This window comes from Erinaceus europaeus, chromosome 12 (genome assembly GCF_950295315.1).
Source record: "Erinaceus europaeus chromosome 12, mEriEur2.1, whole genome shotgun sequence".
NCBI lineage: Eukaryota > Metazoa > Chordata > Mammalia > Eulipotyphla > Erinaceidae > Erinaceus > Erinaceus europaeus.
In genome coordinates, this window is record NC_080173.1 from 10,110,840 (window position 1) to 10,123,751 (window position 12,912).

The following is a 12,912-nucleotide window of genomic DNA, read 5'->3' on the forward strand; positions in this document are numbered from 1 at the left end:
CTCTTTAATGGGGAGGCCATCCAGGGCCACCTGGGGTCACCCCGGGCAGGTCTTCAGCCTTGGTGAAAAAGACTCAGGTGGCATGAAAATAAAATGAAAAAAACAAAACAAAAAAAACAAAACAAAAAACCCGGTAAAGTGAAGGGGGAAGGAAGGAGGGCATATAAAGTAAAATAATTGCAACAATATAAAAGCCTCATGTAGGTGCCATAAAGAGCGACTGGAGTGAAAGCTGCTGATAAAGCTGAATCCATAAAAGTGTACTTTGAGTGGTTTATTACAAGTCGCAGCGTGCAGGTACCAGGCCCCAGATGGATGGGGCGCCCGGTGGAGGAGGAAGACTGGCCCAAGCAGCATGCGATGGCGTGTAGCCAGCCAACACAGAGCTCCCCGAGTTTAAAAATAAGAGGGTGAGGGGCCAGGCGGCAGTGCAGAAGGCAGAGCACATGTTACCTTCCACGAGGACCCAGGTTCAAGCCCCTGGTCCCCCCCGCAGGAGGAAGCTCTATGAGTGGTGGAGCAGGGCTGCAGGTGTCTTGTCTTCTCTCTATCTCCTCTTTTTTTTTTTTTTTTTCTGTTTTTCACCCTCTATCAAAAAAAAAAAAAAAAAAGGACAATACAGTGTACAAAGATCCAGGTTCAAGTCCCCGGTTCCCACCTGTAGGGGGAAAGCTTCACAAATGGTGAAGCAGGACTGCAGGTGTCTCTCAGTCTCTCTCCTCTTTGTCTCTCCCCCTCTCAATTTCTCTCTGTCTCTATCCAATAATAAATAAGTTATATATATTTACCTTTATTTTATTTTTGACAGAGATGTGGGGGGGGGCCGAAGCACCAGAGCACTGTTCAGCTCTAGCTTATGGTGGTGCAGGGGATTGAACCTGGGACTTGGGAGTCTGTTTGCATAACCATTATGCTATCTTCTCTGCCCTATATTTATATTTATATTTACAGAAGGGGAAAACTGCCACTGGGAATGGTGGAGTTGTGCAGACACTGAGCCTTAGTGACAACTCCTGTGCAAAACAAACAGCCCCTTCCCCCATGAAAAAGACAAAATCTAGGAGAACTGCCCCCCAGAGTCTTGGGCTGATGGACTTTGAGGGCGTGGGGCAGAGCAAGACCAAGTCTACCTAGGGACCCTGGGACTCGTGCCCACACCTGGACCACAGCCTGCTGGGCTCAGGGCAGGAGTTGATGATGCCCAGGGACCCTGAACTCAGAGGAGGTATCCTGGGGGTTGGGGGGTCACTTCAGCTGCCAAGTTTCAGAGGTATCAGGGATAAAAACTATCATACCCTTGTCTGAAATAGACTTCCACACTTCTTTCCACCCTAAGATCACTATTCTCATCTGCTCTATTCCTACTTTTTGGTTCCTGTTCATTAATCATTTTTTCCTGCTTTGTATCTTGCTACCTAAGTCACCAAGCTTCAGATGCTACTGTGATGCCATCCTGACCTCCCTCGGAAGATGACCCCATCAATATGTCCCAGAACCCCACCTCACCAGAGCCCTGCTCCACTAGGGAAAGATAGAAATAGGCTGGGGGTGGAGATCTACTGGCCAACACCCAAATCCTGTAAAGAAGCAATTATAGAAGCCAGACCTTCCACCTTCTGCACCCCATAAAGAGTTTTGGTTCACAGTCCCAGTAGGGGAGAAATGATAGGGAGAAGATAACCAGAGGGCTCTGAACTCCAACTCCATCAGGACTGGAAGAGAGAAGAGATAAAAAGGAAGTAGCAATAAGTGTACTGTAACTTGGAAAGGAAGAGAAGATAGGACTATGGAAAAAATGGGCAAATATATACAAATACAGACAGATAGTTACAGAAATAACAGTTGACCCATATCTGCAACCTTGGGAGAACTGCTGTAGCTTCCAATGGAGAGATAGGGGATTCAGAACTCTGGCGGTGGGAACGGTGAGGAGTTATACCCATTATCTTATAATTTTGTAAATAAATATTAAATCACTCATAAAATAAAATAAATATTTCCATGTCCCAAGGTAGTATGCATTCAGTTTTAGTCTTAGCCCATTTTATGTGTGTGTGTGTGTGTGTGTGTGTGTTGGGTTGGGGCAGGGTGGGGGTGGGAGGCTCAGTAGATGCCAAGCTGTGGTCTAGGTAGCAGATGAGCAAGGTCTGTCCACATGGAGTGGAGAGTCTGGGTGGGGGTCAGAGCAGAGCTTGTGAGGGAGATGTCTGGGGCAGGGAAGGAGCCCCACTGGTTGGCTGAGTGGTGATGAGGGCTGAGCACTGAGTATCTAATGCAGCAGAAAGACTCACTACCCACTCAATACTCAATAATCAATAACCTCCTGCCAGTGTGGAGGACCACCCCCCATCCCAACCCCATCTACCTGGCCCAAGTGAAGGATCCAGAGGCTGTTAAGGAATGAAGTGATGGGAGGACCAGGTGATAAGTGCGCCGGTTAAGTGCACATAGTACTAAGCCCTAGGACCTGTGCAAGGACCCCAGAGCCTTCAGTTCCCCACCTGCTGGGAGGACAACTCATGAGCGGCAAAAGCAAGTCTCAGGTGTTTATCTTTTTCTCTCCCTCTTTTAAAAAATTTTATTTATCATTAGATAGAGACAGAGAGAACTTGAGAGGGGTGGGGGAGCTAGAGGGAAAGAGACAGACACCTGCAGCCCTGCTTCACCACTTGTGAAGCTTTCCCCCTGCAGGTGGGGAGCAGGGGCTTGAACCGGGTCCCTTGTGCACTGTCATGTGTGTGCTCATCCAGATGCGCCACTGCCTGGTCCCTTTCCTTCTCTCTCTCTGTCTCCTCCTCCTCTCTCAATTTCTCTCTGTCCTATCCAATAAAATGGAAAAAAAAATGGCCTCCAGGAGCAGTGGATTTGTAATGCAGGCACCAAGCCCCAGCAATAACCCTGAAGGCAAAAAAAAAAAAGAAAAAAGAAAGAAATGAAATGAAATGACAGTCTCAGGGAGATCAGACAAAGCCCCCTAGGGCGGGGGTAGGGGCAGAGAAGGAAGGACGTCCTGAATGCAGAGGCCGTGGGCCAAGTGTGAACACACCAGGGTGGATAAGGGCCTCAGAGCAGAGGAGACGCGGCCCGGCCCACATGCTATTTCTTCCAACCCCACGCTCTCTGTCTCCTGGAGCAGGGTTAGCTGAAGACAGTCTAATTCTTTTTTTTTTTTTTAATATTTATTTATTTATTCCTTTTGTTGTCCTTGTTGTTTTATTGTTGTAGTTATTGTTGTTGTTGATGTCATTGTTGGATAGGACAGAGAGAAATGGAGAGAGAAGAGGAAGACAGAGAGGGGGAGAGAAAGACACCTTTACCGCCTGTGACACTTCACCGCCTGTGAAGTGACTCCCCTGCAGGTGGGGAGCTGGGGGCTCGAACCGGGATCCTTATGCCCTGTGCTACTGCCTGACCCTTGACAGTGTATTTCTGACAGTCCATTTATATCCTCAGAATCCCCCTCAACACAGGGGCAACCTGTGAGGTCTAGTCAACTTTCCCCTCCTGCTGGGGGAGAAAGAGCAAATGTGACTGGCAGAGCAGGGCCAGATGGGCTTTAATTTTTAAACTAATTCACATTTACCTCACATTTATACTTAAAAGAAAGCCAGATTCCCCCAAGTCAGTTATGGCACTTTTAACTGTCAATATGTGTGTAGCGGCTTGAGCATGGGACTCCACCTTTTCAAGCTATAAATTTTATGACATCTATACACAGATCAAGACTTTCGGATCAAAGTTTTGCATCTCAATTGAGATGTACTCTAAGTACATGCAGGTTTTTGAAGACTTCGTATGGGAAAAAAAAATCCAGTGTAAAACTGGTCCTTGCATTGTAAAAAGCCAATGTAAAATATTCCATTAAGGGCCGAGGAGACAGCATAATAATGGCTCTGCAAAAGACTTGCATGCATGAGGCTCTGAAGTCCAAGGTTCAATCCCCAGCACCATCATAAGCCAGACCTGAGCAGTGCTCTGGTAATAAATAAATAGATAAAATTATATATATTGCTACCAGGGCTATAGCTGGAACCTGGTGCCTGTACAACTATGCTGCTCCCAGTAGTCATTATACTTTATTCTTTTTTTTTATGATAAACAGAGAGAAGGGGTGGGGGAGCATGGAGGAGGGAGATCCCTGCAACACTGCTCCACCCTCCCCTGCAGGTGGGGACGGGAGAGCTTGAACCTGGGTCCTTGTGGCTGGTAACATAAGCACTCTTCTAGGTGTGCCACTGCCTAGTCCCTCATGAATATCTTTGATGTTTGGCCTGGGAGGCGGCTCAGCACACAGTAGGGCATACCCTACTGTGTGAGAGGCCCTGGTGGGCCCCCCAGCACTATTCAGGTGCACTATGGATAGCTCTAAGGGATATCATGAATGGTGGGACAGTGCTCTGGTGTCTCTCCTTGTCTCTCTCACGCCTTTTCCTTCTCCTTTCTTTCTCCTGTTGAAGTCATATATTTTTCTATCTTTGACTGCATGCTGTAATGTATACATTTAAGTCAGATATATTCATAAAGTTAATTGCACCCATTTCTGTTTCCTTTCACAGTTTTATAATTTAAAAAAATTTATTTATTCATTTCCTTTTGATGCCCTTGTTGTTTTATTGTTGTAGTTATTATTGTTGTTGTTCTTGATGTCATCATTGTTGGAAAGGACAGAGAGAAATGGAGAGAGGAGGGGGAAGACAGAGAGGGGGAGAGAAAGACAGACACCTGCAGACCTGCTTCACCGCCTGTGAAGCGACTCCCCTGCAGGTGGGGAGCCGGGGGCTCGAACCAGGATCCTTACGCCTGTTCTTGTGCTTTACGCCACCTGCGCTTAACCCACTGCGCTACTGCCCGATTCCTGATATCCCATATCTATTTTTTTTTATTATTAAAGAGGGACAGAGAGAGATTGAGAGTGGAGGACAGATGGAGAGGGAGAGAGACAGAGACACCTGCAGCCCTGCTTCACTACTCCTGAAGCTTTCCCCCTGCAGGTGGGGACCGGGGGCTTGAACCTGGGTCCTTGTGCACTGTAATGTGTGCGCACTTAACCAGGTGCACCACCTGGTTACTTTTTTTATGGGACACTGGGGAATGGACTCAGGGCCTCACACATGTGTAATACTTTGAGTAGCTTCCAGGTTCTCCAATATTTTTGTTTAGTTTAGAGAGACAGAGATGTGGATACAGAAAGAATGGAAGGAGAGAAAGAGAGAGAGAGAGAGGGAGAGAGAGAAATCACCACTTGATCACCCATCCTCCATGGGGTTTCACTTGTGCTGTCTACAGTCTAGGGTGTTCACAACTGGTGCTGGGACTAGAACCTAGGACCTTGTGTAAGACACACACTTACCAGGTGAGCTATCTCTTAGTCTTTTATTTCTTTTCTGCCACCAGGGTTATAGCTGGGGCTCAATGCCTACACAACAAATCCACCTCTCCTCGAAGCTTTTTTTTCTTTCTTCTTTTACTTCTTCTTTTTAAAATACTTATTTATTCCCTTTTGTGCTATTGTTGTTTTGTTGTTGTAGTTGTTATTATTATGATGTTGTTGTTGTTGGATAGGACAGAGAGAAATGGAGAGAGGAGGGGAAGACAGAGAGAGGGGGAGAGAAAGACAGACACCTGCAGACCTGCTTCGCCGCCTGTGAAGCGACTCCCCTGCAGGTGGGGAGCCGGGGCTCAAACCGGGATCTCTACGCCAGCCCTTGCGCTTCCTGTCACGTGCGCTTAACCCACTGCACTACCACCCACTCCCTCTTCTTTTTATTTATTGGATAAGACAGAGAGAAATTGAGAGGGAGGGGATGATAGAGAGGGAGAGAGACAGCTACCGGAAGTACTTGCTTCACTGCTTGTAAAGTGTCCCCCTGCAGGTGGGGAGAGGGGACTGGAACCCAGGTCCTTGAGCATGGTAATGTGTGCACTTTACCAGCACACCGCCGCACAGGCCTTGCACTTACACAGTACTGCTGAGCCCCTGTGCCTGTGTGTGACTGGCTTTCTCTTTCCTTCTCTGTGCCCATCACCTGCTCAGCTGAGCTGCTCTGCGTGGGGAAGAATGAGGGGGAGCAGAGGCAGGGGAGGAGGCTGTGGGGCTGCAGGAGAGGGGAGCTGGCGAGGGGGAAACACCATTCTCTCTGGGAAATCGCGTCTGGCAGCTAGGTACAACCCAGGGGTTGTTCAGTGACAGGAACGGGGTTTCGAAGTGCAGCCGCTACTTGTGGGAGGAGAAATGAGCTCAGAATCAGCGGATTCTGCTCTCGATCCAGCACAAATCACCGAGTGAGAGCAGGGTGACGGGGCAGGGGAGCAGGCACCTGGCGGGAGATGGGGGCCCCATCTTGTCTCCTCTGGGTTTGCTGGGGAGACTGAATTGTTGGACAGAGCAGAGATCAACCCTCTCCCCCCACGCCCACCACAGCAGGCCAGGCCAGCAGGTGGTTTAAGTGCATGAGGAAGAGGGGTGCTGGGGGAACAGTGAGGCACCAGCCTCTGTTTGGGGGATAAACTGAATCACCAAGAAAGGTGCTCAGTCGCCCTCCTCCTGGGTGACTGGATTCCTTGAGACTCCAGGTAATAACATCGCCAGCAAGTAGGTGAGCGAGAAACAGCTTCCCTCTGATGACCAAGTTCTAGTTCTTAGGGAAACAGCCGCCCTTGCCACTGGGACCAGCCTGAGACCCTGCCTTCTGTGGTTACACTTGTGACCCTGGAAGGTGGGTGCTCAGCATGGAGCTAGCTCTCCCCCCTACATTTAGCTCATAGGAGCAGATGGAAACAAGCAGCAAATGGGGGGATGTCCTGCTGCCTTAGAGGCCCCAGATGGGCAGGCTGGGGTTCAGGGGAGCACTCAGCCCTCTGGACACCAGGCAACGGAGGCTGAGCACAAGGGGACACTAGGAGGCCCCTGCTGGCTGAACCCTCCTCTTCCCGCTGCTGCCGGCTGAGTCCCAGCAAGCGTGGATGATAAATGAGACCTGCTTTTGGAGCAGGAGCAGTACAGATGTGGAGGGGTAGGAACATCTGGCTCCTCCAGCCTGCCTGGATGCTGCAGGAAGCCTTGGCCTTGCCCCATGTACCTCGTGATCCCCCAGTGTGGGGATGCCCAGCCCCTTCTCCATCTAGAGATGGGGCATAGGTGGGGGGGCTTGCCTGGTGGGGAGAGATGGTCAAGAAGGGTGTCCCCAGCATCTGGACCCCAGTTCAGAAGCCTACACACACACACACACACACACACAAAACCTCTCTTTGCCGTCGGAATTCACCCCTCTTCCCAGGGTTCAGGGGGCAGGGGTGGGTCTCTGGGGACACCTGGCACACTCTGGGGAGGAGAAGATAGATGGAGAGCTCCCATCAGCAAGGAAGCCTCGCTTTCAGTAGAGGCGGGGCTTTCTGTGCCGGCTGAGTGGAGGCAGTCAATCTATTTCTCTGAAAGAATGAGCGTCGCAGGCCAGACACATAACTTACGTGCATAGTGTACCTGCTTCGCCTGGCCTGTCAGCCAGGTCTGGGCCCGGCTCCCACCCTACTAGAGGAAGCGTCCACGCTGTGGTGTATTTCTCTCTCTGTGTGTGTCTCTGTCTCTCTCTCTCTGTGTGGCTGAAAAGCTCAGCTCAGAGCAGTGCAGGCCTTGGCTACACTTTTTAACTTGTTATCACCAGGGTTATCGCTGGGGCTCAGTGCCGGCACTATGAATCCACTGCTCCTGGAGGCTTTTTAAATTTATTTTTATTTATTTATTTTTTGCCTCTTTTTTTTTTTTCCTTCAGATAGGACAGAGAAATTGAGAGAGGAGGGGGAGAGACACCTGCAGATCTGCTTTGCCATTTGTGAAGCAAACAGACACTCTTCAGGTGGGGAGAAGGAGCTTGAACTCACGTCCTTCCACTTGGTAATATGAGCACTTAACTGGATACATCACTGCCTGGTCACTAAGCTCCAGGCCACAGTTAACAAACAAACACACTAACAAACAAAAACTACAAATCCATGGCTCTTGGTGGCCATTTTTGCCTTTTTTTTTTCTTTCTTGAGATAAGACGGGGAGATAGAGACAGGGAGATAAAGACAGACGCCTGCAGACCTGCTTTGTTGTTTGTGAAACAGACAGACCCTCTTCAGGTGGGGTCTCGAACCCAGGTCCTTCCACTTGGTAATATGTACACTTAGCTGGGTGTGCCACTGCCTGGGCCCCTAAGCCCCAGGCCACAATTAACAAACAAACACACTAACAAAAATACAAGTTCCTGCCCCTACTCCTCCTCCCCTCTGGGCACCTGATCCTGGCCTGGTTGGGACCCGCACATGCTTCAGAAATGCTCGGCACACGTTCACCCTCCAGCCCTGCTTGGACCTCTGCGGCCCTGCTAATAGCTGTGCCAAGCTGTCCTTCATCTGGTGCGAAAGACTTATTGCAGGAAGTGAGTACACACCAGTCCCCTCCTGGCCTCTGAACCCCTACCTTCAACCCCCACTGGGGCTGTCCCTATTCCCTCTCCTCCACTGCCACTCCATCTTTCCAGTGACCCCCTGGATCCCCATTCTGAGACTGAATGGCTTGCTTCCTCCCTCTCTCCCTCAGTGCCCGGGCCCTTACTTACTGTCCACGGCCAGAGTGATGGGCTGGCTGGTCTTGTTATCACCATTCTTGTCATTAACCGCCTGCACGTAGTAGCGGCCTGCGTCGGGGGCCACGGTCGACAGGATGACAAGGGTGTTCTCCAGGGTGATGGCTCTGGGGAGAGGGAAAGCACTGCTCTGACAGAGGCCAGGGTGGTGACGGGGGTCTCTGTGGAGGTGGAGTGGGGTGAGGGGTGGGACATGAAGCCCCAGGCCCCACTGTACTCCTTATTTTTATTTTATTTTATTTTTTTTCCTCCTCCAGGGTTATTGCTGGGCTCGGTGTCTGCACCATGAATCCACCGCTCCTGGAGGCCATTTTTTCCCCCTTTTGTTGCAGCTTCGTTGTGGCTATTATTATTGCCCTTGTTGACGCAATTCGTTGTTGGATAGGACAGAGAGAAATGGAGAGAGGAGGGGAAGACAGAGAAGGGGAGAGAAAGATAGACACCTGCAGACCTGCTTCACCGCCTGTGAAGGGACTCCCCTGCAGGTGGGGAGCCGGGGGCTCGAACCGGGATCCTTACGCCGGTCCCTGCGCTTTGCGCCACATGCGCTTAACCCACTGCGCCACCGCCCGACCCCCCCCACTGTACTCCTTATATCGCTCCCTCAGTTGCCTTCACTGCACCTTGCCAGAGACCTCCACCAGCCCCTGCCCCCCAAATCCTGGAACTACCTATAGCTTCAACCCTCCTCTCCCCATCTCCCAAGATACAGAGAATCCAAACATGCCACCAGCTCCAGAGCTGGCAGCCTCAACACAGCACATGCCCAGAGGCCCGGCTGAGGTCACAGTCCACATGAAGCTTCTCTGCCCCTCACAAGGCCGGGTGGGGTCCAGACCACCCCAGGAATCCTGTCCTTTCATACAACACAGCACTCGTGTCCACGTGCACTCAACTCTAACTCTTTTTTTTTTCTTCTTTCCTCCAGGGTTATCACTGGGGCTCGACACCAGCACTACAAATCCACTGCTCCTGGCGGCCGTCTTTCCCATTTTATTGGATAGGGCAGAGAGAAACTGAGTGGGGAGGGGGAGATAGAGAGGGAGAGAGAAAGTTAAGACACCTGCAGATCTGCTAACTGCTTATGACGCGTCCCTCCTTCAGGTGGGGAACCAGGGGCTCCAACAGAGATCCTAGTTGCACGTCCTTGCATTAGTACACTAGGTGCACTTAACTAGGTGTGCCAATGCTGGGCAAGTGTGGGGGTGCCTCTTCCTGGGTGCATACTCTCTGGGTTGGACAGAACTCGACCAGAGCCAGCCTGGGCTGCTACTCACTCAGCGACGTGAGGGAGATGACTCAGGAACAGACTCATGGTGGGGCAATGCAATATCTTTATTGATCAGAGAGCCAGTGCTTTTAAAGGGCATATCCGCAAGTGGCAAGTCGAAATGCGAATCGTTAGGAAAGGGGCGGAGAAAGGCAAAAGGGGGCTGGGAGCAACTGTTGCGAGGGTTTTAACTGGTAAGATTAATATTACCCTGCAGACAGGGAGGGTCTTGAGGGTAGAAAGAATATAGATCCAAGGAATGGAGTGGGTGGGGAATCTTTCAGGCAAAACAATGATTATGTAGATAAGCCATAGTATCAGGAATGCAGGCTGCTTTGTGAGGCTCCTCACAATTTCCTGACATGCCACCACCTGGCCCATAACTATTTTTTGACAGAGGGTGAGAGACAGAAAGAGATAGGGAGACAGAGAAAGAGACAGAGCGAGGGGAGACACTGGTGGCACTGCCCCACCACTGGTGCTGGGCGCTGAGGGCTGAAACCCAGTTCTTCATGCATGATGATGTGTGCTCTTCCTAGAACACCATCAGCCATCCCTGACACGGCCAGCTCTGTACTAGGAAAGCCCAGACACTGAAGAAACACCTCTGAATGAGTGTTATGTGAATAAATGATGCCTGATGACAATGAACTGGGAAAGATGCTGTGGGGGAGGGAGATAGCAGTGGTGCACCTAGTTAAGTGCATAGTTCAAAGCGCAAGGATCCAAGTTCAAGCCCCCACTCCCCACCTGCTGGGCGTCTGCCTCATGAGGGGTGAAGCAGGTCTGCAGGTGTTTCTCTTTCTCTCTCCCTCTCTACCCCCCATCTCTCTCAATCTCTCTCTGTCCTGTCCAATAAAATGAAAAAAAAAAAAAGGCTACCAGGAACAGTGGATTCATAGTGATGGCACTGAGCCCCAGTGATGACCCTGGAAGCAGAACAAACAAATAAATAAACAAATGAAAGCAGTGGAACCATTTCAAAATCACTGACAAAATGTTCAGGTGGATTCCAAGGTGGCCCCTAACAGACTCCAGGGTTCACTTCCTGCTCTAGTCCCCCCTTCTTTGCCTAGGGTGGGGTCAGCTGGGCTGGCTGGAAGGGAGGTTGGCTAGGTAGTGGCACGTGGAATGTGGCCTGCAGTCTCAATTCTGGTTCCCTCTGCTGGGATCCCCTCAGCCACAACCCCAGAACCTGGATGTGCCAGCGGGTGGGGGGGGGAAGGGCTGGGCATCAGGGGAGCTGTGAACAGGGTGACAGGGTGGGACAAGAGCAGGAAAACCAAAGGCCAGCTCTGCCCACACCCTCTCACCCAGCTTGTGTCAATAACCCAGACTGCTCGCTAGTCACGTCTGTCTCCGGATTCTAATGTGATGTGCCCGAGACAGCTGTTAAACATCCTTAATGTTAGTTTAACAAGGACAAATCCAGTTGAATTCTTTTCAAATTTTCCCATTAGGTGCATGTTACAGAGTTTTAAACAGGCTTGAAAATAAACATCCCGCTAATGCTTCCTTCTCCAGCCTGGCTCGCTCCCAGCCGTGTGCTGGGGCAACTTTGGGGGTTCATATGTTGAATCTTTACAACGTCAGCAGAGCACCAGGAAGTACGATGGCAAAGCTGTCCTGTCCACCCCGATTTTCGGGTGCTCTAGGGTGTCATTTTTCTTTTCTTTTTTTTGCCTGTAGGGTTATCAGAGGGGGCTCCATGGCTGCACTTTGAATTCACTGCATCTGTGTCCATTTTTTGACTTTTTTTTTTCTTTTTGGATAGGACAGAGAGAAATTGAGGACACTGAGAGGGGAGGGGAAGACAGAGAGGGAGAGATAAAAGTAGACACTTGCAGACCTGGTTCACTGCCTGTGAAGTGACCCCCCCTGCAGGTGGGGAGCCAAGGACTTAAACTGGGATCCTTGTGTGGGTCCTTGCCTTTCGCACTATGTGTGCTTGTCTGGTGAGCCACCACCCAGTCCCCCTGTTTTTTTTTTTTGTCTTCTGTGTTCAACTGATGAGGTGGTGGGAAGCAACATGGGAGGCAGACTGAAATATTTTTAATTAACTAATTAACTACCAGAGCACTGTTCAGCTCTGGCTGTTGGTGGTGTAGGGGGATTGAACCTGGGACTTTGAAGCCTCAGGCATGAGAATCTCTCTGCATTACCATTAAGCTATCTACCCATGGCCCCCGGCTGAAATATTTTTAAAGCCACAAAGATAGGAGAGAGATGGGGACCAGCTCCCCACAGGAGGGTCTCCCGCAGGACTCCTGTCCTTCAACACCAATGATGGGGGTGGGTAGGAGGGTGATGGGGAGGAGAGGGTGGGTGGCTGGGTGTTGGCTGGACCCTGTAAGGAGCAGGCAGTCTCCTTCCTGCTTGGTCTCTGTCTCTGCATCTGAGCAAAGAAAGGCTGGGAGCAGAGGCTGGCTGGCATCCCCAGAGATGCCCATTTTAGGGGCTGTTCCTGCTTCTGACTGCTGTTTGAGCCCGCCCCTCCCCCCCCCCCACCTCACAGGCAAGAGCTGGGCTGTGTTCTCCAGCCCCACACCCTGAATTTCAAGTCTCCATTCTTCCCCACTTTTTGGATTTGCCCCTCTGGCTGTCCCTTCAGAACCAGGAAGCCAGCCCCTTACTCTCAGCTCCATGGGCCCTGACTTCATTTAATTTTGACGAGAAGAAATCATCCCAAACCTGCCCAGAACCTCCAGCATGCATCTTAGTTAGAAATCTCATCTAGAGGGCCAGGCGGTAGCACAACGGGTTAAGCACACATGGCACGAAGCACAAGGACCGGAGCAAGGATCCCGGTTTGACCCCTGGCTCCCCATCTGCAGGGGAGTCGCTTCACAAGTGGTGAAGCATAGTTCCCTCTCTATCTTCCCCTCCTCTCTCCATTTCTCTCTGTCCTATCCAACAACAATGACATCATCAACAACAACAATAATAACAATAACAGCATCCAAGGGCAACAAAAATGGGGAAAATGGCCTCCAGGAGCAGTGGATTCGTATTGTG

General features: G+C 50.6%; 1 protein-coding gene across 4 annotated transcripts in view; it reads right to left on the reverse strand.

Annotated features, from left to right (window-relative positions):
- The window catches only part of SDK2 (sidekick cell adhesion molecule 2), a 334,770-nt gene that overhangs the window by 117,348 nt on the left and 204,510 nt on the right, over positions 1 to 12,912 (reverse strand). For all 4 annotated transcript variants that reach the window (XM_060202671.1, XM_060202672.1, XM_060202670.1 and 1 more), the window contains exon 5: positions 8,601 to 8,734. In XM_060202671.1, coding sequence (XP_060058654.1) covers positions 8,601 to 8,734 — 134 coding nt within the window. The remainder of the gene's footprint in view (positions 1 to 8,600; positions 8,735 to 12,912) is intronic.